Source organism: Hemicordylus capensis, chromosome 3, assembly GCF_027244095.1.
Source record: "Hemicordylus capensis ecotype Gifberg chromosome 3, rHemCap1.1.pri, whole genome shotgun sequence".
Taxonomy (NCBI): domain Eukaryota; kingdom Metazoa; phylum Chordata; class Lepidosauria; order Squamata; family Cordylidae; genus Hemicordylus; species Hemicordylus capensis.
In genome coordinates this window covers 149,593,614-149,620,090 of record NC_069659.1, presented here as the reverse complement: position 1 = coordinate 149,620,090, position 26,477 = coordinate 149,593,614, and the positions used below count along the sequence as shown (strand labels likewise).

At 44.5% G+C, this 26,477-nt stretch overlaps 1 protein-coding gene across 1 annotated transcript in view; it reads left to right on the top strand.

Moving 5' to 3' along the window:
* TM9SF2 (transmembrane 9 superfamily member 2) overlaps positions 1-26,477 on the top strand; it is a 71,642-nt gene that overhangs the window by 32,304 nt on the left and 12,861 nt on the right. The window contains exons 10-16 of the mRNA XM_053304754.1: positions 16,823-16,955; positions 19,266-19,385; positions 20,606-20,663; positions 21,233-21,392; positions 21,837-21,988; positions 22,461-22,572; positions 25,641-25,812. Of these exons, the coding sequence (XP_053160729.1) occupies positions 16,823-16,955; positions 19,266-19,385; positions 20,606-20,663; positions 21,233-21,392; positions 21,837-21,988; positions 22,461-22,572; positions 25,641-25,812 (907 nt within the window). The remainder of the gene's footprint in view (positions 1-16,822; positions 16,956-19,265; positions 19,386-20,605; positions 20,664-21,232; positions 21,393-21,836; positions 21,989-22,460; positions 22,573-25,640; positions 25,813-26,477) is intronic.

Genomic DNA, 26,477 nt, shown 5'->3' with positions numbered 1-26,477 from the left:
ATATATGAGATAGACGCATTACATGCAAAGCGAGATAAGTCAAGCCTTAATTTGTTATAATTGTGATGATCATGGCGTACAGCTCATGGGGACCCCAAATCCACAATCCCAGAAAATTAGAATATTGTGAAAAGGTTCAACAGTCTAGGCTCCAGGTGTCCCACTCCAATCAGCTAATCAATCCAGAACACCTGCAAAGGGTTCCTGAGCCTTTAAATGGTCTCTCAGTCTGGTTCATTAGGAATCACAATCATGGGAAAGACTGCTGACTTGACAGTTGTGCAGAAAACCATCATTGACACCCTCCATAAGGAGGGAAAGCCTCAAAAGGTAATTGCAAAAGAAGTTGGATGTTCCCAAAGTGCTGTATCAAAGCACATTAATAGAAAGTTATGTGGAAGGGAAAAGTGTGGAAGAAAAAGGTGCACAAGCAGCAGGGATGACCGCAGCCTGGAGAGGATTGTCAGGAAAAGGCCATTCAAAAGTGTTGGGGACTTTCACAAGGAGTGGACTGAGGCTGGAGTTAGTGCATCAAGAGCCACCACACACAGACGGATCCTGGACATGGGCTTCAAATGTCATATTCCTCTTGTCAAGCTGCTCCTGAACAACAAACAACGTCAGAAGCGTCTTACCTGGGCTCAAGAAAAAAAGAACTGGTCTGTTGCTCAGTGGTCCAAAGTCCTCTTTTCTTATGAGAGCAACTTTTGCATCTCATTTGGAAACCAAGGACCCAGAGTCTGGAGGAAGAATGGAGAGGCACACAATGCAAGATGCTTGAAGTCCAGTGTGAAGTTTCCACAGTCTGTGTTGATTTGGGGAGCCATGTCATCTGCTGGTGTTGGTCCACTGTGCTTCATTAAGTCCAGGGTCAACGCAGCCATCTATCAGGAGATTTTGGAGCACTTCATGCTTCCTTCCGCAGACGAGCTGTATGGGGATGCTGACTTCATTTTCCAGCAGGACTTGGCACCTGCCCACACTGCCAAAAGTACCAAAACCTGGTTCCATGACCATGGGATTACTGTGCTTGATTGGCCAGCAAACTCGCCTGACCTGAACTCCATAGAGAATCTATGGGGCATTGCCAAGAGAAGGATGAGAGACATGAGACCAAACAATGCAGAAGAGCTGAAGGCCGCTATTGAAGCATCCTGGTCTTCCATAACACCTCAGCAGTGCCACAGGCTGATAGCATCCATGCCACGCCGCATTGAGGCAGTAATTGCTGCAAAAGGGGCCCAAACCAAGTACTGAATACATATGCATGCTTATACTTTTCAGAGGTCCGATATTGTTCTATTGACAATCCTTGTTTTATTGGTTTCATGTAATATTCTAATTTTCTGAGATTGTGGATTTGGGGTTCTCATGAGCTGTACGCCATGATCATCATAATTATAACAAATTAAGGCTTGACTTATCTCGCTTTGCATGTAATGCGTCTATCTCATATATCAGTTTCACCTTTTAATTTGCATTACTGAAATTAATGAACTTTTGCACGATATTCTAATTTTTCGAGTTTCACCTGTAGAGTCTCTAGCTCTGCCTGGGTCCAGTCTATTATTCCTGCACTGTATCTGATAACAGGTATAGCCCAGGTGTTTATGGCTTGTATGGTGTTCCCGCCATTGAGTTTGGACTTGAGGATTTTTCTAACTCTCCTGATGTATTCACTTCCAGTTTTTCTTTTAACTTCAGTGTGTGCGATGTTATCAGCCTGGAGAATGCCCAAGTATTTGTAAGGTTCTTTCTCTTCCAGGTTCTTGATCTTGCTTCCATTGGGCAGTTCTATGCCTTCTGTTTTTCTTATTTTTCCTCTGTTCATTATTAATGCAGCACACGTGTCTAGTCCAAACTCCATTGCTATATCGCTACTGAATATACGGACAGTGTTTAGCAGTGATTCGATTTCTGACTGGGACTTTCCATACAACTTCAGATTGTCCATGTACAGCAGATGGTTGATTTTACTTGATGTTTTGGATGTTTGGTATCCGAGGCCTGTTTTGTTTGTATTTGTGAAAGTGGGGTCATGGAGATTACAAACAACAGAGGGGATAGTGAGTCCCCTTGGAAAATACCTCTTCTAATGCTAACCTGTCCAAGTGTCTCGCCCATTGATTGTTAACTGTGTACTCCACATGCTCATTGCTTTTTTAATAAATATCTGAATGTTTTTGCTGACACCAGTTGTTTCTAAACATTTTAGTATCCATGTGTGAGGCAATGAATCGAAGGCTTTCTTGTAGTCAATTCATGCAACACTTAGATTTGTTTTTCTTCTCTTGCAATTTTCTAAAATCATTTTGTCAATCAGCAGCTGGTCTTTTGTGCCTCTGGTGTTGGGGCAATTTCCTTTCTGTTCAACTGGAAGCTGTTCATTAGTTAATAAGTGTTGAATCACTTCATCTGCTATTATTCCAGTTAATAATTTGAACATGGTGGTGGTGGTGATAATAATAATAATTATTATTATTATCATCATCATTATTATTATTTATTATTATTATTATTACATTTATATCCCGCTCATCCTCCAAGGAGCTCAGAGCGGTGTACTACATTCTTGAGTTTCTCTTTCACAACAACCCTGTGATGTAGGTTAGGCTGAGAGAGAAGTGACTGGCCCAGAATCACCCAGCTAGTTTCATGGCTGAATGGGAATTTGAACTCGGGTCTCCCTGGTCCTAGTCCAGCACTCTAACCGCTACACCATGCTGGCTCTCTCAGTTGATTGGACACTTCAAGAATCATCTGAACGTCAGGTGCTCTGCAATAAACGGAATCAAGTGATCGACTGCTGGGTAAAAGAAGGCACTGAGCATGTGCACGGCAGGGAGGGACTCCAGAGAGGAGCTAATTAATCCATCCAGAAGGTCCCTGCACAGTCACAGTAACTGATTTCTCATGACTGACAATGGATCACCTCCAGATAATAAGTTATAGGTAAGCAACCTGTTTTCACTGATACTTGTATACCATTTTTAAACCCCTCCCCAAGTCAACTTGATTTGCATAGAAAAGAAATGAGAATGGTACCCTGACTGCCTCAAATAGGCTCAAAATCTTAATGAAAGTACAATGGAACATCAGCAACAGGCAGATGAGGGATGCAACGCAGGGATGGATGTTTCTCCCTATGCCAAATAGAAAAGTGTCAGCATTTTGCTCAGTTAGCAGAACAAAGGTGCCTCTTCACCCATTTGGCAAGCATTAGTCAGCTGATCTTTGTGAAATTAAACCCCTCATACGTGCTTAGGATATTATCAGAGATTAGAATATCCCTAAATGAAAAAGGGAGCACAACATATTCTGTGGCATAGTTCCACATCCATAAACATGTGTGTTAATAGTAGATACTAATGGGGAGTAAAATATTTGCTTTATCTTCTGTGACTGAGGCTTTTTAATGAGACTGCTTTTAACATGTGGCCTCACTACCTATCTGTTGTATCATTGTGTTACATTCTACTAGTTTCAAATAAATGGCTTAAAATATCATTGCATATTGCACCTGATACCTACCTGTTGAATTCCTGTTGTGATGCTATAATATAGTAGTGATGTGCACGGACCGGTCCGGAGGCCATTCTGAAGACCAGTCCAGACATGAGGACGGTTCGGCGGTCCAGCACTGGGGTGGGGGGCTCTTTAAGGGCGGGGGGAGGGTGTACTTATCCCTCCCGCCTCATTTCCCCCACCGACGTGTTAGTTTTGGAAAGCTTTTGGGGCGGCAGGATACCTCCCTGCCGCCCCTTCCCCCAGTCATCGGCAAAAGGCTTCAAAAAGCCTTTTGCGCGTGTGCACATCATCTCTGTGTCACGTGCGCATGCGTGTTGCAGAGACATGACGTGTGCGCACGACGTGCACGCACGACGTGCACACGCGCAAAAGGCTTTTTGAAGCCTTTTGCCGACAACTAGGGGAAGGGGCGGCAGGGAGGTATCCTGCTGCCCCAAAAGCTTTCCAAAACGAACGCGCTGGCGGGGGAAATACGGCAGGAGGGGTAAGTATATCCTCCCCCCGCCCTTAAAGAGCCCCCCACCCCAATGCCGAACCGCAGCTCCGTGATTCCGTGCACATCCCTATAATATTGCATGGCTGGTGATACTGGGTACGTGAGACAGTTTTTCAAATCTCTATTTTATTAGTCTTCCCCTAGGAAATTGGTGTTTTATAGTTAAGGGAAACATCACTGTAGGTATTACCTTGGCTTAATGAGTTTCTCTATAGTTCATGTCAATGAGACTTAGTTATTCAGCTGACAGTAACGAGATGGCTCAATCACCATTTGCCTGACACGTGTTACTATTACCGGCATTCTTTTTTATTATGTATTGCTATGGCCAATGGCCAGAACAAATAAACTGGACTGAAAACCTTTTAAGTAGTGATTTTCTCTCTGATTGAAAAAACCTTTTGAGAAAGCCAGTTCTCTTTCCATTTGACAGATACGAACAGAAGCTCAAGAATTATTTCTAAACTTTCCTTAAAAGAGTTATTTTCTTTCCATAGATCTCTGTTTCAAGTAAAATTTGAAAGTTAAAACAAAACTATACTTCAAGAATTGTTTCCTAGCCTTTTCATCTAGAAGATAGGCTTTGGGTGCACTTTGGTTTTGGAGTGGGAAGAGCAGTAATGAGATACAGATACAAGAAAATGAATTATTCATTGTCTGCCACAGCTTTTTTCGTTGAGGGGAGAGAACAGCTAGTTGGAAGCTTGCTTTTCTCCCTTTTTTGACATATTTTAAGATTGAACATTACTTGGAATATAGTATCTTACCCCAAAAGCATTAGAAGAACCGAGATCTTATTCAGATGAGCCTGAAACATGACTTTTAAATGTTTGGAGTGACTTCATATTTGACAACATTACTTACAGACTTAGCTAGTGGCTAGGATGACATTTATAATACTTATACATAATTGAAATAAGTATTATAAATGTCCTCCTAGTAATTAGCTAAGTGTATTAAGTATATTACATTGCATTATACATTGCTCACACTCTCTTGCCGTGTACAAGCTTAGTGGTGTTGCTGAATCAGATGCTATCCTTGAGTATCTAAGTGGCCAAGAGTGCATGTTACAAGCTTTGTTTGGTATGTCAACTGTGAACCCACATGGAGAAAGCAAATTTGACATCAGTCACCCGTGCTTTAGTCACATTCTGATTAGACTACTGTAACATGCTCTATGCGGGGCTGTCTTTGAAACTGGTCCAGAATGCTGTCGCAAGTGTGCATGTGGGACTACAGTGCTACATTGTACACCTCTTCTGTGGTAGCCAGTTAGCTTCCGAGCCATATTTAAAGTGCTAATTCTAGCTTTTGCAGCATCCAGTGTCCTTCACAAACTGGGACCAAGATACTTTAAGGACTGCAGGTGCCCATATCAACCTGTTCAAAGCTTAAGATTATTTCAATCCCTTCTCTCCGGCCCATCACTTTCTCAGGTTTGGCTTGAGCAAAGAGAGGGACTTTCTCAGTGGTGGCACTGCACCAATGGAACATCCTCCCCAGAAAGATCTGCAGGTCAAGTCCCTGGCCTCAATCAAGAAGGCTGTTAAAACTTTACTCTTTTGTGAGGCTTTTAGCTCTGTTAAATTTGACTCTGCTTTCATCATTCTCTGTGTATATTTCAATGTAATTTTGTGTTTTGCTTTTTTATTATGCCTAAAAGGTGAAAGACAAATGACTAAATAAAATGTTAAATAAGAGAGAGCGTGCGATAACTCTGACTTTAGAACTTTGGGTTTCTGCCTGCAAGGTGACATTGATTGCTTTGATTTCAATGTATATAATTTCTTCATAGTTCTATTTCTATTTTTTATAGAAACAACTGTTCCATTAAAGTATATGCTTTGGCATGATGCTAGGCAAGATCTTTCCATTATAAAAAGCAGCCTATGTTTGAAGGCTCTTTAACTTAATTGGCTTTAATTTAAAAAAAGAAGCCAAGCTTTATCTCCCTTAACAGTGTTCTATTATAACAAGGACTTGAGCTACTCTTGGGAGATTAATTCAGGTTGTGGTTTATAAGAATAACGACTCTCTTACCAGGATCCCTGTGGAAGTGTCTGACCATATTGACTGTGTGTACTTAATAGTGGGGACCAGGGATTAACTGTGACTTTTGTTGATGTACCGTTTACCCTGCTGCCCAACGGAGTCCCATCCTGAGCTGATGGACTTGGTCTCAAGCTTGGCATTGGAGCCTCCCTGGCGGCTGGTGGTGGTGGGACTTCAATGTTCATTTTGGGATCAGTTTGTCCAGGGCAGTTCAGTAGTTCATAGTGGCCATGACAACTATGGGCCTATCCCAAGCGGTCTCAGGACTGACACATGTTGCTGGCCACACACTTGATCTGAACACCATGGTGGTGTTCCATGGGTGGGGACTCTTGTGATTTCCCCACTGTCATGGAAGGACCACAATCTGGTTAAGGTTAGGCTCACAACCACGTACCACTTCTGCATGGGTGAGGGGCTTATTAGGATGGTCCTCCCAAGAAGGTTATTGGATCCAATAGGATTCCAAGAAGGCTTGCAAGGATTTAGTGTTGGCTGTGCTGGTGTTCCTGTTGATGCCCTGGTGGAGAATTGGAACAGCAAACTCACCAGGGCAGTAGACATGATTGTTCCTAAGTATCCTCTCTGACCCACTTCAAAACTGGCCCCTTGGTATACAGAACAAGTATGGGGGCTGATGTGGCAAGGTAGATGACTGGAGCGCAAGTGGAGAAAGACTCAACTCGAATCCAAAATATTACATCATAGAGCACATTTGAAGATCTATGCTCAGGAGATATGTGCCGCAAAGAAGTGGTTCTTTTCTGCCTATATTGCACCTGCAAACTCTCATCCAGTGGACTTGTCAAGGTTGTGAGAGGGCTAGTACATGCCCGTCCTCCCTTGAATCAGAATTTGGAACAATCAATTACCCTCTGTGACATTCTTAATGAGTTGTTTGTGGATAAAATCTCTTGTATTCGGGCTGACTTAGACTCAGACCCCACAATTACTGCAGTGTGTGATGCGGAGGTGTCCAGCAACTCCTTTTATGTGGTTAGACTGGATTAGCTTCAGTTTGTGACTCCTGAGGATGTGGACAAGCTGCTTGTCCATAGTGCAGCCTGTTACCTGTTCTCTTGATGCGTGTCCGACATGGCTTATACTATCGGGCAGGGTGGGGTGTTGTAGAAGGCCTGGAAGAGATTATATATGCTTTTCTGAGAGAGGGCAGGATGTATCCTTGCCTTAAGGTGGCAATCATTAGACTTTTTCTGAAGAAGCCTGCATTGGATCCCTCAGAGTTAAGCCATTATCTATCTCCAACCTTCCATGGCTGGGTGAGGTAATTGAGAAGGTGGTGGCATCCCAGCTCCTGGCACTCTTGATGGAAACTGATTATCTAGTAGGGCTGTGCATGGAACTGGTTCTGTGAACGCCTGGGACGCGGGAGGGGGGTCTCCTCAAGGCACGGGGAGGGTGTTCTTCCCTCCCCGCCATGCTTCCCCCTGCGTTAAAAATCACTGGTGTGGGACTGCGTTAAAAATCACTGGTGTGGGACAGCTGTATTCCCTCTTGCCGCACCGGTCAGTGTAATACCAAAATTGGCATGCACGTATACACACATGTGCACTATATACATGCGCGCGCACACCACTTTCGGTATTACGCTGACTAGGGGGAAGCACAGCGGGGAGGGAAGAACACCCTTCCTGCATCTTAAAAAGACCCCCTCGTCTGCATCTGAACCGGTTCGAACATCGGGGTTCAGAACATGTTCAGTCTGTGTATAGATGGCCAAACAGGCTCATGCGCATTCCTATTATCTAGACCCATTTCACACTGGCTTTTGGGCGGGCTATGGAGTGGTGACTGCCTTGGTTGGCCTGATGGATGATCTCCAATTAGGAAATGACAGAGGAAGTGTGACTCTGTTGATTCTGATTCTCTTGGCAGCTTTCAGTACTATTGAATATAGTATCCTGGAGTGTCTGAGGGGGTTGAGGGTGGGAGGTGCTGCTTTGCAGTGGTTCTAGTCCTATTTCTTGGGCAGATTTCAGATGGTGTCCCTTGGAGACTGTTGCTCTTCACAAACTGAATTTTCATATGGCGCCCCCCAGGGCTCCATATTGTCTCCAGTGCTTTTTAACATCTACATGAAGCAGCTGGGAGAAATCATCAGGAGATTTGATGCAGGGTGTTATCAGTATGCTGATGACACCAAAATCTTTTTCTCCATGTCAGTATCATTGGGAGAGGGCATAACCTCCCTAAATGCCTGTCTGGAGGTGGTGATAGGCTGGTTGAGGGATAACAAACTGAGACTGAATCCAAATAAGATGGAGATACTTATTGTGTGGGATCGGAACTCGGGATACGACGACGACTACTACTACTACAACAAAAAATAAAAAATTATATACTGCTTTTCAACCAAAGTTTTCAAAGCAGTTTAAATAGAAAAATAAATACATAAATAAGCTGGTTCCTTGTACCCAAAGGGCTCACAATCTAAAAAGAAACATAGGGCAGATAACAGCCACTGGAGGGATGCTGTGCTGGGGTTAGATAGGGCCAGTCGCTCTCCCCCTGCTAAATATAAGAGAATTGCCACTTTAAAAGGTGCCTCTTTGCCCTGTAAGAGACAATTTTGATCTGCTGGTTCTGCATGGGGTCACACTTCCCCAGAAGGAACAGGTATGCAGTCTGGAGGTGCTTCTGGATCCAAACTTCTCTCTGGTGTTCCAGGTTAAGGTGGTGGCCAGAGGTGCTTTTTATCAGCTTTGGCTGATACGCCAGCTGTGTCAGTTTCTTGAGATAAATTAACTCAGTACCTATGCTGGTAACCTCCAGTCTTGACTACTGCAATGTGCTCTATGTGGGGCTGCCATTGTACATAGCCCGGAAACTGCAGTTGCTACAGAATGCAGCAGCCTGGTTGGTCTCTGAGCCATCTCAGAGAGACCATATTACTCCTATATTAAAAGAACAACACTGGCTACCAATAGGTTTCCATGCAAAATACAAGGTGGTCATATTTTTTTTACCTATAAAGTCCTAAACAGCTTAGGCTGAAGGTATTTAAGAGAATGTCTTCACTATGAGCTCCATCATCCAGAGAGGTTCATCTGCAGTTGCCACCAGCTTCTCTGGTGGCTACACAGGGACAGGCCTTCTCTGTTGCTGCCTCAAAACTCTGGAATGCTTTCCCTGCTAAAATAAGAGCTTTCCCATCTCTGACAACTTTTAAAAAGTCTTTAAAGACACATTTATTCACCCAGGCGTTTTATGTATGTAAAATACATACATAACTAGACTAGTGATTTTAAATTGTGTTAAGGTTTTAGTTTCAGTTTGTAATTTGTTTTATGTTGCTGAGACCACCTGGAGACGGATGTTTGGGGCGTGTACAAATAAATATTGGGCAAAAGGTAACTTCAAGTTGGCATCATTTTGTTCCCACATGGCACACTGCAGGAAGACACCGTGTTGCGGGTCCGCAGTAATAATTTCAAATGCCTTTTGCAGACTTGCCAGGAGACCGTCTCAACTTCCCACTGTAGAATGTTAATGGAGAAGAATAAAACCAATGAGGAGAAGAATAAGGTTGAGAAACAATTAGCCAGCAGTGCATCCATAGTGGAAGGAATTGCAGAGCTTGCACCAACCCCCAGTTGTCTAAACAAGTCCTCCCCAGTGATGGATGTTGTGGGAGATCCATCACCAATTGCAAGGGGACCAGCAGAACTAACAGTCACCCAAGGACAAGTGGCAACGCAGACAGTAACTGCACAGAAACCACAAATTAATCCAGACTACTGCTCCAGGCACTGGGGATCATGTGCCAGCCTTGATGCTGCAGAATGCAGTTGCATCATCCTCAGCCATTTTCAGTCCCAAACTGTGCCAGTAGCACCTTCTGTTCCAGCTCAGGACCAGGCAAAACATCAAGTGACTCATCGATTCCCCACTTCCTATAGAGGACGATGTCATAGATAAGCCATCGCCTACTGTAATTTTGGTTGCTGACAGCCCAGACCAGCACACATGGGAGAAGATACCTCAGCAACCTTTCAAGAGTGAGGATACTGATGCCTCAGCAGAATTGAGGAAACTTTCACAGCCTTCAGACAAGGCAGAGAACAGCAACTCCAGTTTCTTCTTCCTACCTTTGGCTTTCCCACATTTACTGAGCAAAATGCTGGAGCTACTCCACATCCAGGGAGGCACTGTTGAAGCAGATGAGAATGAAAAGAAGAGCATATTTCTGCAACAGACCTCCCTCAAGGCAAATAAGGAAGTTTTTCTGTTACCTGTAACCACTTTATAAATTCCTTCTCAAATACCATTTAAAAAAAAAAAGAAGAAGAACAACCTGCAGTAAATATTACCATTCTGGTCAATCAAAGGCTTTTTCTGCAACCAAAAAAGCACAATAATTCTGTTTTTGAGCATTGTGTGCTATAAATATGAATAGTTTTGTATATATTGAGCTTACAGTTTTTAATCAAGCCTGTTTCGTATGTTGAGATGAGTTTACCTATGACATTTGATCCGTAGAGATAAGTTTACCTTTGAGTAGAAAGAACATTAAACTAGATTTTAAAATCTTGTTTAAAGAGCTATTGGCCTATATGCGGTTCAGCTGGATCTTTCCCTTGCTTAACACTTACGATTTTCCTTGCCTAACAGCTATGATTACTTTTGCTTCCCACCAAGTTTCTGGAAATGTCTGCATCTACATTCTGTTGTTCGCTAGTTTCAGTAGGGGTTCTGATAGAACTGAAAAAGAATTTATTATAGTCCCTGTTAAATCTGTCTGAGCTAAGATACTAAGAATAGTAGTTGCTTCATTTTTAAAATGACTCTTCTTAACTTCTCCAATGTTGTTCACTTATTTATGTTTGTTTGTATTATTATTTCAGCATTTGCAGGACCCAGAGCCTACTCTTCTGCAGTACTGTTTGCTTGCTTTTTGTGCTTTTGTGAACACACACATTCTCCCTCAGAAGAGTTTTGTATCCATGGATCATGGGGTTGCTTACGACCTCCTGCTCCGAGACAGGGCCAATCAGAGACTTCTCCTCCCACAGGAGGGCGGAGCAATCCCCTCAGTCTCCAGTTTTTGCCCTGTCTCATTCTTCGTTTTTTTTTTCGGGATCCAGTCACCTGTTTAACCTCTTTGGGTACCAGAAGAGAGAGGAGAGGGTACTCGGAGAAGCAAGGAAGCTCAGCAGCAGCCAGAAAGGAATTCCTCCCCCCCCCGCCCAGAACATGGAGACGGAGTCCTCGCACAGTGAGAGGGAAGTTTCTCCCTCCCTCTCGGACGATTCCGTGGTGCACTTGGTGTGCCACGCTGAGTGGGTAGCGGCGACTACTCTTGCACCCATGACTCGGGTGGCAAAGGCAAACAAGGCCGCAAAACGGGATAAAGAGAAGGGCTCCAAGAAGGAGACTAGCTCCCAGGCATCCTCCAGGGTCTCCTCTCAAGGAGACACCGGGGCAGAGGGCGCAGCCATGGCCGTGACCCCTATACGGGAGGATCCAGCTATCATGGCCTGCCAGGAGGGTGAGTCTTACCAGGTGTCCATGGGCATGGGTGCCTCTCACCCGCCCCCCCCCCCCAACAAGAGCTTTTGCGCGGTCACTCTTCCCTCTTCTGCTGATTGCAGTGTAGAGGCTCTTCCTGCTGGCGAGGAGGACATACCTCCTGCCTTTGCAGCCCTCCTCCTCTGGGTGATGGCACAGGAGTTCAAGAAGCTTCCCTAGCCACCCATTCCCCTGCTCTACCCAGGCCTTCCCGCCTCTTCTGAGCTGGCAGCCATTTTAAATCCAGGCCCAAGCACGTGCGGCATGGCAGCAGGGGCCATCTTGGCAAACCCTTTTGGGATGGCAGGGGCCATGGCAACGGCCAGCTACCCCCTGGGTCGCCTCTTTGGCCCTTCCAGCCCAAGGAACCACCAGGACAACAGGGCTCCCTCAGTGCCCTCCCCCTGCCACCCAACACTGGGGAATCCCTAGTTTCCCCAGCCCACCCATCCACCTTCTGACGCCTCTGATTCAGACCGCAAGTAAGGGGAACTTTCTGGGGATGACGAGGAGTCCCATGCAACCCAGCAGCCCCAAAATCACTTGTTTTCACAGGTGGATTTCCCCGTGCTGCTGCACAAGGTGCGAGAGGCTCTCAGACTGGAGGAAGAACCCCACTCCAGCACTAGTAAGCCCGAAGGGGACCCCGCACTGCTCCCCTCATTGCAAACGCACAAGGTAACTATGCCTTGCCCACAGTTATTTTTAGACATATTTCAAAAGGAATGGGACAAGCCCACCAAGAGCAAGGGTCCCCCTCCTGCGGTAAGGTGCCAGTATACATCTACTACGGCTCTCATGGAGAAGTTGCAGGTGCCACTGGTGGATGCCAAGGTAGCCACCCCCGTGACAGGAACAGTGCTCCCCAAGGATGAGGACAAGACCCTAAAAAACACAGAGAATAAGAAGTGCAATGCTGCCTTACACAGGTCGCATGAGGCAAACGCCTTGTCCATTCGGGCGTCCACAGCCAATTCCATGTTTGCTAGAATGGCTGTGCTTTGGGTTAGGGAACTTTCCCCCTTGTTCCCCCCAGAATCAACTGCCCTAAGGCAGGGGTTCAACAAACTGGGCAAGGCGGCCATGTTCATGGCGGATTCTTCTCTTGATGTGGCACAGCTGTCTGCCAGGGCTCTGGTGTCAAATATTACAGCCAGATTCCAGCTATGGCTCAAGAACTGGAAGGTGGACCAGAAGTCCTGGTCCAATCTGGCCAATTCAGACTTCAAAGGGGGCAAGCTGTTCAGGGAGATCTTCAACCACATCCTAATCAAAATGAAGGACAACAAGAAGGCTATGCCCCTGGGGAACCAGCGGCAGGAGCGCTGCAGATTTGCCTCTTCCCCCCGCCCCACTTCCAAAGACTACAGGTCATCCTTTCGCTCGTGCCAGAGAACAGGCAGGACAGGTTCACCGGGACCAGAGCTCAGCCCTCCTTTTGGGACCGCCAGCCACGCCGCACGCAACAGCACGATCATTCGGCCGAGCCTGCCTTCAAGCGTAACCCCGCCCAATGACTATCCTCCGCCACCCCAGGTATCCCAGTTGAGGGGCAAGTTACAGGATTTTGCCCAGGCCTGGGCGCAAACCTGCTCGGATGCGTGGGTCCTCCAAACTGTGTCCCTGGAGTACTCCCCAGCCCCCAGATCACTTCCTCCCCTCCCCACAGTCCCATCAAAGGTCAAAGCACCTCCTGATGATGGAGGCCATACAGCATCTGTTCAACATCAGGATGATCAAGCCTGTCCCGCCAGGGGAGCAGGGTCAAGGAGTCTACTCAATCCTCTTCTTGGTTTCCAAAAAGAACGGCGAGTGGAGGGCTATCCTAGACCTGAAGTACATCAACTGATACCTGAGAAAGAAGGGCTTCCACATGGAGACCCTTTGATCCATCTTGTTCCTTCAGAAGGAAGAATTCCTTGTCTCAGTGAACCTCAAGGAAGCATATCTTCACGTTCCCATCCACCCTCAGGACAGGCACTTCCTGCAGTTTTCTTATTGCCACCACCACTTCTAGTACCGAGCTCTTCTCTTCGGTCTCTCGACACCCCCCCCCCCCCGCCGCTGGGTGTTCACCAAAATCATGGTGGCATGTGTGGTGCACTTGAGGACCAAGGGTGTCCACCTTTACCCCTATCTGGACAATCCGATGGTCCGGTAGTCGTTGCTTCCCAAGGGCCAGGAGGATGTCTGCTCCACCCTGCAGGTCCTGGAGGCACGTGGCTTTGTGGTGAACCTCCAAAAGAGCTCCCTAGTTCTCCAGACCAAGATCCTCCAACTGGGGGCACTCATTGGCACAAAGAGGGGGATGATATGCCTCCCACCCAAGCGCCGGGCAAAACTGATCTCAGGGTGGCCATCCTTAATGGCCCAGCCATGGTCAGACATGCTCTCCCTGAGCCAGCTACAGGGACTCATGATATCCACCATAGGGATGGTGCCATGGAGTCAATTACACTCATGCCCCCTACAATGGTTCCTGCTACCCTACCAGGACCTCATCACACAAAGGTCTCAGCTGAGAGTGATCCTGATGGTCTGGTGGTCATTGTCATGGTGCGTTTCCCCAGTGATTTGAAAGGGTGTCCGGTTCTTCCAGGTAGACCGGATTCAGGTGACCACGGATGCCAGCCTTCAGGGCTGGGGAGGCCACTGCAAGCATCTGGTAGCGCGTGGCCAGTGGTCCGCGGAAGAAAGAAACGGCTCCACAAATTGGCTGGAGCTCCGGGTAATACTGAACTCACTCAAGCTGTTCTTTCCCCAACTCCCAAATCACCACGTGCTAGTCAAGACAGACAGCGCCACCGCAAAGGCACATGTCAATCTCCAAGGGGGAACCAGGTCCCGTTCCCGATGCAAGAGTCCACCAGGCTGATGAGATGGGCAGAGGCAAATCTCCTGCCCCTCGAGGCAGACCACATCAGCAGGATCCAAAACATGGTCGTGGACTGGTTAAGCCCGTCCCAGATAGACCAAGCCGAGTGGTCACTGGACCTTCGTGCGTTCCAGAGGATCGCCCTAAGGTTCAGTACCCCAGTGATGGATCTATTCATCTCCCTGGAAAATGCCAAGCTGTCCCATTTCCTGTCCAGATACAGGTCCCTGGGGGCGGAGGGGGCAGATGCCCTGACACACCCCTGGCCCATTGGCCTTCTCTATGTCTTTCCCCCAGTAGCCATAATCCTGCAAACGGTGCGAAGGATCCACCTACTCCATGCGGAGGTTGTCTTGGTGGCCAACACTGGCTGCCCCACCCTTGGTTTTCGGACCTAGTGGCATTGTCCAGTGAACCGTCCCTGCCCCTTGGAAGCCATCCTTATCTGCTCAGGCAGGGCCCAGTGTTCCACCCGCAGCCAGACTGGCTCAGCCTCTCCATCTGGAGATTGAGCAGAGGGCCCTAGGGGAATGTGGGTACTCTGAGGCACTCTAGGACGCCATACTGGCTTCTTGCTGACCTTCCACTGTCAGGGTTTGCCAATCAACCTGGAGGATCTTCTCCAAATGGTGCACCACACAGGGGGTTGCTCCACTATCTGTGTCAGTGCCCCATGTCTTGGAGTTCCTGCAGAAAGGGCTGGATGAAGGGCTTCGCCCCAACACCTTTTGTAGACAGGTATTCGCCAACTCGTCCGTCCTCCAGGTCCAGGAGGCTCCCTCCCTTGCCGCGCACCCACACGTCCAGAGGTTCCTCAAACCTCGTCCAGAGGTTCCTGTTTTGCTCAAGCCTCCCACAGTACACAGGTTCCCACATGGGACTTGAGCTTGGTCCTCAGGGCCCTCACAAAGCCACCCTTCGAGCCACTGAGGGCGGCACCCTTGAGAATCCTGTCCCTTAAGGTCCTGTTCCTGGTTGCCATCACCTCGGCCAGGCGATTCTCAGACTTGGGGATGTTTTCTGTGCGCAAGGAACTGTGCCTTGTTTTTCCTGACTATGTCCTACTGCACCTATATCCCCAAGGTGAACACCGTGTTTCACAGGGCTCAGGAACTAATGTTGCCTTCCTTTTGCCCCAATTCGTCCTCACCCAGGGAAAAGGAGTGGCACTCCTTGGATGTTCACAGGGTGGTACGGATACACTTTCGCCATACCAAGCCTCTTAGAATATCAGATTCCTTTTTCATTTTGTTCAGGGACTGCTCTCTGGGCAAGAGGGTGTCCACGTCCATGCTTTCCTGCTGGATTTGTGCCTGCATTCGTCTGGCATACGAGGCATCTGGCACACCGACGCCGGCAGGAAGCACGGCGTATTCCACTAGGAGTGCTGCCACTACCACCGCCTTCTCCACCTTAGTGCCCCTGATTGATATTTGCAGGGCTGCCTCTTGGGCCTTCCTGTCCACCTCTGTGAGGCACTATAAGATCCACGACTGGACCTCGGCCAACGCCGCCTTTAGCAGGCAGGTGCTACAGCAGGAAGTGCCTTCATGAGACTAGACCATAGGTCCCAACCAGTGCAGGGAGGAGCTTTGGCAGGTCCCATGATCCATGGATACAACCCTCTTCTGAGGGAGAATGAAGCATTGGCACTTACCTGGAAGATCATTCTCCTCAAAAGTATGGGTTCTATCCGTCCCCACCCTGTCCTCTGGTCTGACTTCACAGTCACCCGTGGGTTACAGAATGGGGTGCAGGGCGAATGGCTAGTGCATGAGTTATTTATAGCCTGTTCATGTGTTCTTTCTTTTGGAGTGGGTGGTAGCTGTCTACAAACTGGAAACTGAGGGGATCACCCCGTTCTCCTGTGGGAGGAGAAGTCTTTGATTGGCCCTGTCTCAGAGCAGGAGGTCGTAAGCAATCCCATGATCCACGGATACAACCCATACTTCTGAGGAGAATGACCTTTCAGGTGAGTGCCAATGCTTCCATCTCTCCCCATCCAGACACACATATAATTCTATAATGAAGGGGATGTAGGCCTGACTCTTATATAACAAATTATGGATTGTTACAAGAACGAGCAGTGGTAAACGTTGGGTTTGTGCACTCTCTCCTTGCCCTTCACACACAAGTGGAAGTAGTAAGAAACTTCTGCTTCAGTATGCAGCAACTTTTCGTTTGAACGCAACAAATCATGGTTTGCTCTCAGACCAGAGTCTAGCCCCCAGAGGCTTGCCACTGCTCATTCTTGTAACAAAAAACCTGGATGGAGTCATAAGAACTGTAACTTGTGTGTATTCCCACCAATATGCTAAACTTATTTATTTCCTTTTCAGGAAGATGCTCAGGAGGAATTTGGCTGGAAACTGGTTCATGGTGACATATTTAGGCCGCCAAGGAAAGGAATGCTGCTTTCTGTATTTTTAGGCTCTGGGACGCAGATTTTAATCATGACTTTTGTTACTCTGTGTAAGTAAGCCACAAAAGGGTATGTGGGTAAACCAGTTGGTGGGTGCTTCTAAAACCTGATGCAGCTTATTACTGTCTGATTGCCTAACCATGGTTAAGATGATCAAAAGTGCTCTCCTTCCCCTCTCATAAGAGCCTTCGCATCCCACCCCCACTTTAGTTTAAAAGCTAAGTATGGTAATTTTACATGCGTACTTCACTAAAGATTGCACCAAAGCAATTTGCAAATCTGCTGCTAACTATGATTTCAAACAGTTACTTGATGCTCGGTCCAACAAACTGGGGAGGCAAGCTGAAGAAGTACTAAGCCTGTGTACTGCCCTATTCTCCTCACCTTGTGCATGATGGGAATCACTGTTTGTTTAAAAGACTTAATATCTTGCCTTTCATGTACAAAGTCTCACAAGATGACTTACAATAAAACAAAAACACACTAAAAATGCGGCCATAAAAAGTATACATTATAAAACAGAATACAGTAGCTGGCTGGCTGGCTGGCTGGCTGGCTGGCTGGCTGGCTTGTTTATTTATTTATTTATTTATTTATTCATTCATTTATTTATTTATTCATTTATTTATTCATTCATTCATTTATAACATTTATACCCCACCCCTTCAGTACATTACTGCTCGGGGTGGCTCACAACATTTATAAAACAGTTACAATATAAAATCAGACTAATAAAATGAACCAAATTAAACAAGTTAAAAATCCAAGCTAAAACGACAATCAAAATTAGCTTTTACAATTCCAAATTAAAATCTCAAAGCTAAACATAAAAACTAAAGAACCTACCAGATATGCACAACAGGTGAAACATTAAAAAGCCTCTTTAAATGTTTTTAGTTGTTCCTTAAAACACTGAGAGAGGGAGCATGGTGAAGCACTTCGGGGAGGGTGTTGCAAAGCTGAGGGGCCACAACCGAAATGGCCTTGTCTCTAGTCCCCGCCAATCGAATCTCTGTTAGTGGCAGAGCCATGAGCAGGGCCTGAGATGAAGAGTGGAGGGCCCTGGCAGGTTCATATAGGCAAATGCGGTCCGACAGGTACCCCGGCCCCAAGTCGTGTAGGGCTTTAAAGGTCAATACCAGCACCTTGAATCTAACCCGAAAGTGGACTGGTAGCCAATGAAGCTGACGCAGGATGGGTGTAATACTCGTGAAGCGATTTGCACCCATAACCATCCTTGCAGCAGCATTCTGAACCAGCTGAAGCTTCTGAACCGTCTTCAAGGGCAGCCCCACGTAGTACAATCTGAACATTACCAAAGCATGAGTTTCACAGCTCTTTATCCTGGGTTGTTAAACCACAGCTGCCCATGTTGACTGAATCTGGGAAATTGGGATATGAAATCAAGTTCCAAGTTTCATATGGCTTATAAACCACAGTGTGTAGGTTCAGATATATATGGAGCTATAATTTAACAAACCAGGATTTTTGCCTTACAGCTTTGCACCTGCACTGAGGAAAGGAACAGACAGCACTTGCTAGCCTGCATTCCCAAGCCAACAAACCATGGTGGTCTGGGTCATCTGAAGTAGGCCATTAACTTTTAGTGGCAATGCTAGTGTGGTTGCAATGCTAACCATAGGAGGGCTTACATAGAAGAATGTGAGCCTACAGAGATTATTGGTTGCCTAACACTGGTTTAGGTGATCAGGCAGCATGGCATAGGCTCTGGTTCCAAGTATAAATAACCTGTCAAAGTGAAAATCTGAAACTTCTAGAAAAAGGAAAGAAACATTGTACCAACCCATCATTCCTAGCCAGTATAGGTGGCCCTATTATCTGCGGTCCCGGCACCTGCGGTTTCATGTATCTGTGGTCAGGCAATGGAGACCTGACTATGTTATACTTGGTTTTAAAATTTGTGCAAATTCACCTATCCATGGTTCCTAGGTGGCCAGCAATGACTTCCAAGGTCATTTCCAGCCACCATTTTGCTGAACCGAGCCATTTTATGACTATTTTGTAAAAAGAAAAAACACCCCGTAGTTTTTCACGGAAAATCAATGCTTTGGGGGGCCATCGCTGGACAGCTGGAGACCTACAGAGCATGGTAGGTTATTTTATTGCTCTTATTTCTGCCTCTGCCCCACTTTTTGACCTCCAGGAACCTAACTCCGCAATTCCCATTCATTCAAGGTCTCGTTATGCACGGTTTCATTGTCTGCGATTGTAGCTGAGAACGGAAGCCCTGTGGATAACGAGGGCCACCTATATGCCCAAATGATGTGTATAAGATAGCCAGGTAAAATGCACACACATCTTTCAGAATGCTCTAGATTATTGCCTTTTTCTTTTCACAGTCTTTGCTTGCCTGGGATTTCTGTCACCTGCAAATCGGGGGGCGCTAATGACGTGCGCCGTGGTCTTGTGGGTGCTGCTTGGAACTCCAGCAGGTTATGTTGCTGCCAGGTTCTACAAATGTAAGTGTATAAATGTATTTAATATGACAGCACTTAGGGTCGTTAGTCTAAATTATCATCACGGTGATTTTTCTTCTTTGCACCCTCTGGGCAAGATAGAGACATGTTCAAAATAAGAGAGACTGTGTGCAGATTTAGGCTATTCTGATTCAAGTAATCTTTCAAATTGTCTTTTCTCATATCATATAACTAATGTTAGTTGCTCCTGTTTCAAACTATTTGTAGGAACAAACAGTAACTGACATTTTGATGTGGAAATCAGATTGCAGGCTTTTGAAATTGCATAGCATTTTGATATGCAGAATCAATACCTGTACACTGGCATGGAATGCCCACATTTGTTTCAGTATGTATATGTGCAGTACTGTGTACACTTTGTGTTGAATGTGGTAAGACTGCATAAATATTTCATGCAAAATAGTTGAATCGGAGCTTCACAGCCATGATTAAATTAATAGTTTTTGGGTAGGGATACTAAACAAGAATTAACCCATAAATTATATAGAACTCATGCCATGTCATAGACTTATATTTTCAGTCATAAACTAGCAGTAATTTGCACTGACATGCCAAGTGGTCAGTCTAAGATCGTTATTTGATCTTATGAACACAATAAGTTTTTTGTTTCCTCTGGCATGTTTCCTTAGATCATGATAATTAGAATGTTGTCCTAATTCACTCAAAGAAATTGAATGTTGTGTTTGAATGTGCTGCATATTAGGCCAATGTAATTATTTGACTCCAAATATTTAAAGAAATACAATGTGTAAATTCCCCTGGCCCCACACAGAGGCGACTGTTCCCACTGCTCACCTTCATGCAGAGCAGTGCTGTTCACAGCACTGGGCAGGGCCCTTAAAGGGAACTGGAGCCACAGGAAGCAACCATGACACCTGGGAAGGTATGCACAGAATGCTGGGAAGTGTAATCCTCTATGGGGAAAGCACTGGAAGGACACAGTTTCCCAGGGCTCTTTGTGTGCTTTCCCAGATGTTGCTGGGGCTTCCTGCAGGTCTGGTTTCTTTTTAAGGGCCCTCCCTGAGCACAGCACCACCCTTCATGGAGGTGAATGGTGGGGATGCCTGCCTCTGTGTGGGACTGGGGGTGATGTGCACGTTATTCGGCTTCGGTCTTTCAAAGCTGAAGAATTGCAGGCCTACTCCGTATAAAGTATATGTATTTAACTGGTGGTCCCATGTGTGGGGCTTATTTTTATGCAGCATTTGGGGGTGAGAAATGGAAGACAAATGTTCTCCTGACAGCTTTCCTTTGTCCTGGGTAAGCTAATTGCTGTGTTTACTATTACATTTTATCTGTGATAAGCTTAACTACCAGCATTCTGTAATGCATGTAAAAATTGTCAACACGACATATGGCTATGCACGGTTTGCCTTATTTAGTCTGGTAACCTTGTTTACTTTTGCCATGTGAAAAGTTGATTAGGCCAGCATGACAGAAGTACCTCTTCAGACAGGGTTGCTCTTCATTGATTCTTGGCGTTATTCCTTAGGCTCCTTCTCAGACCACACTGTTGTTGGTCTCATGGGGTGTCATATACTGTACAATGCCTATGTTGAATCTTTCTGCTTAATCACAGCAAGCAGCCATCCCCTGAAGTGTAGTTAAGACAACCATGTATTTGGAGCTGTTTAGTTGAAACGTCAGCTCCTGCTGGAGTTCAGTCCTGTTAGATTAAGGAAGAAAGGCTAGCTTGACCTCTCCGCCTGATATTTTCTGCATGTCATTTGATTTTAATGTTAAGCTAGGCATACTATAATATGATTTCAGTAACATTAAACTCAATCAACTGCGAGCATTGTTACTTAAAAGTCTTGTATCTCTTTTAGCATTGTGTTTGCAGATTTCTTTATCATGAACCTGATTCTTTGGGGAGAAGGTTCTTCAGCAGCCATTCCGTTTGGCACCTTGGTTGCTGTTTTGGCACTCTGGTTTTGCATATCTGTACCATTGACATTCATTGGGGCCTACTTTGGTTTTAAGAAGAATGTAAGTTATTTGTCTTTCTGGTACTACTTATGTGAATATACTGTAACATGCAAGAAATGGCACACTTGCAAATTGTTAAGCTGTCTGCATAAAAAAGGTTGAGTCCTGTTCTGATTGTGGTCATGTCTACATTGAATGACTGAGTGGTTGTAGAAAGCATGAACAAATTACAGCATCCCTGCATAAACTCCTGGATCTTGGTCAGCTTCAAAGAATAATATTTTGAATTTGTCAAGGATTATTACACATAATTACCCAAATTACACATTGGGTGTGCTGAAATCTTCAGTTCCAGGCTTATCTTAGATTCTTAGTACAACAAAAGGAAGTCAATACAACTGTAAACTATTTTGAATAGGTACTTGCTTCAGATTGTGGTGTTTAAGCTATATTTAATCATTACTGTTTAGAAATTCACTCTACCTTTCTTTATATGGTTTATAGGCAATAGAACATCCAGTTCGTACTAATCAAATTCCCCGTCAGATTCCTGAACAGTCATTTTACACAAAACCATTGCCTGGCATCATCATGGGAGGCATTCTACCTTTTGGATGCATCTTTATACAACTTTTCTTTATTCTTAATAGCATATGGTAAGCCTGTGTACTTATTGAATGCTTAATTCCTTATAAAGTACATTTTTCTGCTCTTCGGCACCTCTGGTTACTACTGGTTCTAGTGTTCTGATGTCCCAGAGGGCCTTGCAAGCCTTGGGACAGGTAGCTGGAGAGTATAATCCAGAGTTAAAGATCTATATAGAGTCAAAGAATAAGAATCCAGAGTCAAAGATCTATATAGAGTCAAAGCATTAGAATCCAGAGTCAAAGATCTACAGTACATGCAACTTCAAGCTAAATTAAGAATAGGACTGTACTTATACCATGGTCTCTCTTAAATGGCACATTGTGGGTGCACACTGGCTGAGGAGTCTCCAGATCATCTTGCTGGAATCTCAAACCACACTTGCTACTTACAAGATAGGATGGTTAGATAAAACCCAGTGTTTGCACACGTTAAGCTGCACCAATACTACTTTTCTGTTTTATTTAAATATTTTTTTCCTAGGTCTCATCAGATGTATTACATGTTTGGCTTCCTGTTTCTGGTGTTCATTATTCTCGTTATCACATGTTCTGAAGCTACTATTCTACTTTGCTATTTCCACTTATGTGCGGAGGTAAGCTACAGGAAACCTTTTCATAAAATAAGACTTATCAAAGTTCTATTTTCTGGGCTTTAGACTAAATAGCAAAAAAGATCCTCTTAGTGTGTTTAAACATCATCAAAGAAATACTGTCTTCCAAGTGCAGATATGTATATCCTGCAAGGCAAGTGCTTAAACACTGAATCTAAAATAATGTAATTCATAGTGCAGGAAGGATGGTTGTAACTTGGAACTTACTATCCTTCATGGTGAGAATTTTCTAAAATTCATAAATCTTTGGAAAGTGGCAGTGAAGATCTATAGTGAAATAATTTTATCTCTAGACCAAAACCTTTTGCTAATGGTTTTTAAACTATATTGATATTGATAAACAAGAATCAAGCTATAAATATAAAGAGATTTTTGCCTACCTTTAAGGAAAAGTTGCTGTTGCTAGATGTTGATAGGATTCCTAAAAACAAAAAAAAGTTCTTAAGTCTTCTTATTTAATGCAAAACATTAACATATCAAGTATGGGTTGCTAAAGATTTTTTTTTTTTTAATCTACTGCTCAACGGCATACCTGAACAATTCTGAAATAAACCTGAGATGATGACTTTTCTTGCTCATGGTCAGATAGACAAAATTTATGAGTTCTCATTTAATATAACATCTGTAAGTAGGGCTAACCCAAATTTTTGTGGGGTTCATAGTTTGCAGCAAAAGGTGACATTTTGGGAAGTGTGAAACGTTCTTCCCAAACAGCATGGGCGGGGGGGACTGCTCTATACTGAGAAACTGAGATCCTTCCTGTTAGTAAAACTTGCCAAGAGAAGGTGAAAAATCCCACTGGACCCTTTGTATCGCAGCAGGTCAGCTCTCTCTTAAAGTAGTTCCTGAAGCCACTTTAAGGGAGGCGAGCCTAAGTGCAATATGCAGTTTGACTTTCACTTTCTCTTACCAAGAAAGGAAGTAGATTGCTTTCCTGAAGTGAACATGTTTATCCCATTGAAGAGCTTTGGGTAGCATACATAGTTCTCTTCCTTCCATCCTCCGTTTTTTTCTCAAATGTGAAATAAATGTTAGGCTGTACGCTCCTGGTTGGCCCAAGGTCACTTAGTGAGTTTCATGGCTATATGGATATTTGAACCTTTGTTTCCTCAGTCCTAGTCTAACATAGTAGGCATATACCACACTGTCTCTGCATAATATGTCATGGATGCATAAATTGGTACCCATGAACATATGAAACTGCCTTCTATGGAAGTTGACCACCTAGCTCAGATCACCTTTTGATCTGACTAGTTGTGGCTCTCTAGGGTTTCAGACGGGGTCCCTGCCTGGAGATGCCAGGGATTGAACTTGGGACCTTCTGAATGTAGAGCATGTGCTGTACTACTATTTATCTATTTTTTTATTTTAAAAAAATAGAAATCTCTAGGTGGTGTACCGATTAAGCTCTACTAAGCTTTAGACTAGGAATCTGACAGACTTCTGTGCTCCCAAATATTTGAATAGTTTTAATTTAAGATAAGTTGGACTTCATCAGTTTCCTAGCTGTCTCTCTTCTGTAAAGTTGCTTGATTGGATCAAGTACAGGCAGTGTGTTCTGATCATCACAATATTTTAACCACGTCTCATCTGATTTGGCCAAGTGAATGCATACTACTTTTACCAAAGCCTTTTCCCCCTTTACAATACATCCTGCATATTTTTCATGATGTGATTTGCAGATGTGGTGGATGAAGCTTGCTGTTTCAAATGAAAAAATAAATCGTATCAAAAAACTTTCCATGGTCTTAAGGGAATTTGTACTGACCCTACTGTGGACTGTAGGAAAGGAAAGGGTTGCAAGAGAGTACAACCCTGGGCCAGATACTGACTCTGGCTATTGTGGAACAGTACTTCAACTACTATTTATATACCTCTTTTCAACAAAGTTTCCAAAGCAGTTTATATAGAAAAATAACAAATAAATAAATAAGATGGTTCCCTGTACCCAAAGAGCTCACAGTCTAAAAATGGAATATAAGATAAACACCAACAGCTGCTATTGGAGGGATGTGCTGAGGTTGGATAGGGCCAGTTGCTCTCTCCCTGCTAAATATAAAAGAATCACCACTTTGTAAGGTGCCTCTTTGCTCAGTTAGCAGGGATAGATCTATTGGATCTATTTGGAAATCCAGCCCATGTGATCATTAGAAAGGGCTTTGGCCTGTGTCATTGTGCTTAGAACTAAAAAGAAATTGATTATGGAGCTGTACTGTTTCTCTAAATGAACATTTAGTAAATGATTTTCTCTAAGCCACTGTTCTTCATTGTAAGGCCTGGGGGCCAGTGGCAGCCCCCATCAACCTTAAGTGCTGCTCCCTAACTCATTCTTTACTGGTCCTGTGTAAAGCTTTGGACAAAGCTGAACACAGTATTCTGCACAGTCTCCCTGGCACCATGTGGAGATGACCATTCTCAATGTGTGGTGCTGTACTTTGCCCAGCACTGGGGGCTCCTACAAGGGAAACTAATTCATCTTGAGCCTCTGCATCATCTTGGAAGGCTTACACAGAGTGCTGAGAAGTGGAGCGCTTCCTAGTGCTTTCCTCCTAGTGTTTCCAACCTTCCCATCACTGAGAAAAGCAAAATACTATGGAGAGGTCAGCACAATGGGAAATGACTCTCACATTGAAGGGGTTTTCTTTTTTTTGCCATAGTGGTCCACTCATGAACAATAGTGAAGATCACTGCTCTGCCAATAACATACACTTTTAAAAGTTCCAAATAGAGGAATGCTCAAGGTGGGTATACCTTGAGCATTCCTCTTAAAGGCCAACATCAGGGCTGCTCAACTTCGGCCCTCCTGCAGATGTTGGCCTACAGTTCCCATAATCCCTAACTATTAGCCACTGGCTGCAGATTATGGGAGTTGTAGTTCAAAAACAGCTGGGGGAGCTAAGCTGCGCAGGCCTGGCCTACATGTTAAATGTGCAATATCCTATCTAGGGATAGTTTATCTTCAGTTTCTTATCTGCATGTAAACGTTTATTGTAACCTAGTAGGTCTAATAGCACTCCTAATTTTGCAACCATCTTTCTCCCTTCTTCTAGGACTACCATTGGCAGTGGCGCTCATTCCTCACTAGTGGCTTTACTGCTGTTTATTTTCTAATATATGCAGTACACTATTTTTTTTCCAAACTTCAAATTACGGGTACAGCAAGCACCATTTTATACTTCGGCTACACCATGATAATGGTATTGATCTTCTTCCTTTTTACAGGTAAATATGCATACATTTTGTTACCAAGCCTTTAAGGTAGAATGGACAAAAATTCTAAATACATACTAATCCAAACTATACTTAAACCATGCTTTAATTGTAAAGGTAATCGGATTTCAGTTTAAAACTCATTTGCCTTAGAGCAGACACCTTCATTTCAGAAAAGTCTGCTTTGGATCTGAAGATTCATGAACAGAAGGAGCAAATAAATGAATTCTGTACCATGAGCTCTGGTGCAACTGCTAGCAAAAGACTGCTTGCTGTGCAGCACCACAGCTTACTGGAGTAGCATAACAGTATGAAAAACATGATGAATAAGGAAAATGCTGGCTGCATGCAAAAACATACCACAAAACTATAATGGACTGTTAAAAGGTCTTGAAAAGAACTAAAGCAGTCTTGTGGAAATTTAAGAAATTATATGAATTGAGGGTCACTCTTCCTATGCTCTGCTCTTCTGCTGGGTTGGAAACAGCCCTTCTGTGCATGGAAGAGGTTTCTCACTAGTAGGAGGACACCTTTTGGATCCAAGTCTTACATCTACCAAGGCAATAATACCCTTTAAAATGTTAATGTAAAAAGTGGCCCTAAATGTCATGACCTTTTATTTTATTTTATTTTATTTTATTTAAGATATTTTTATACTGCCATCTTACATCTCTGGG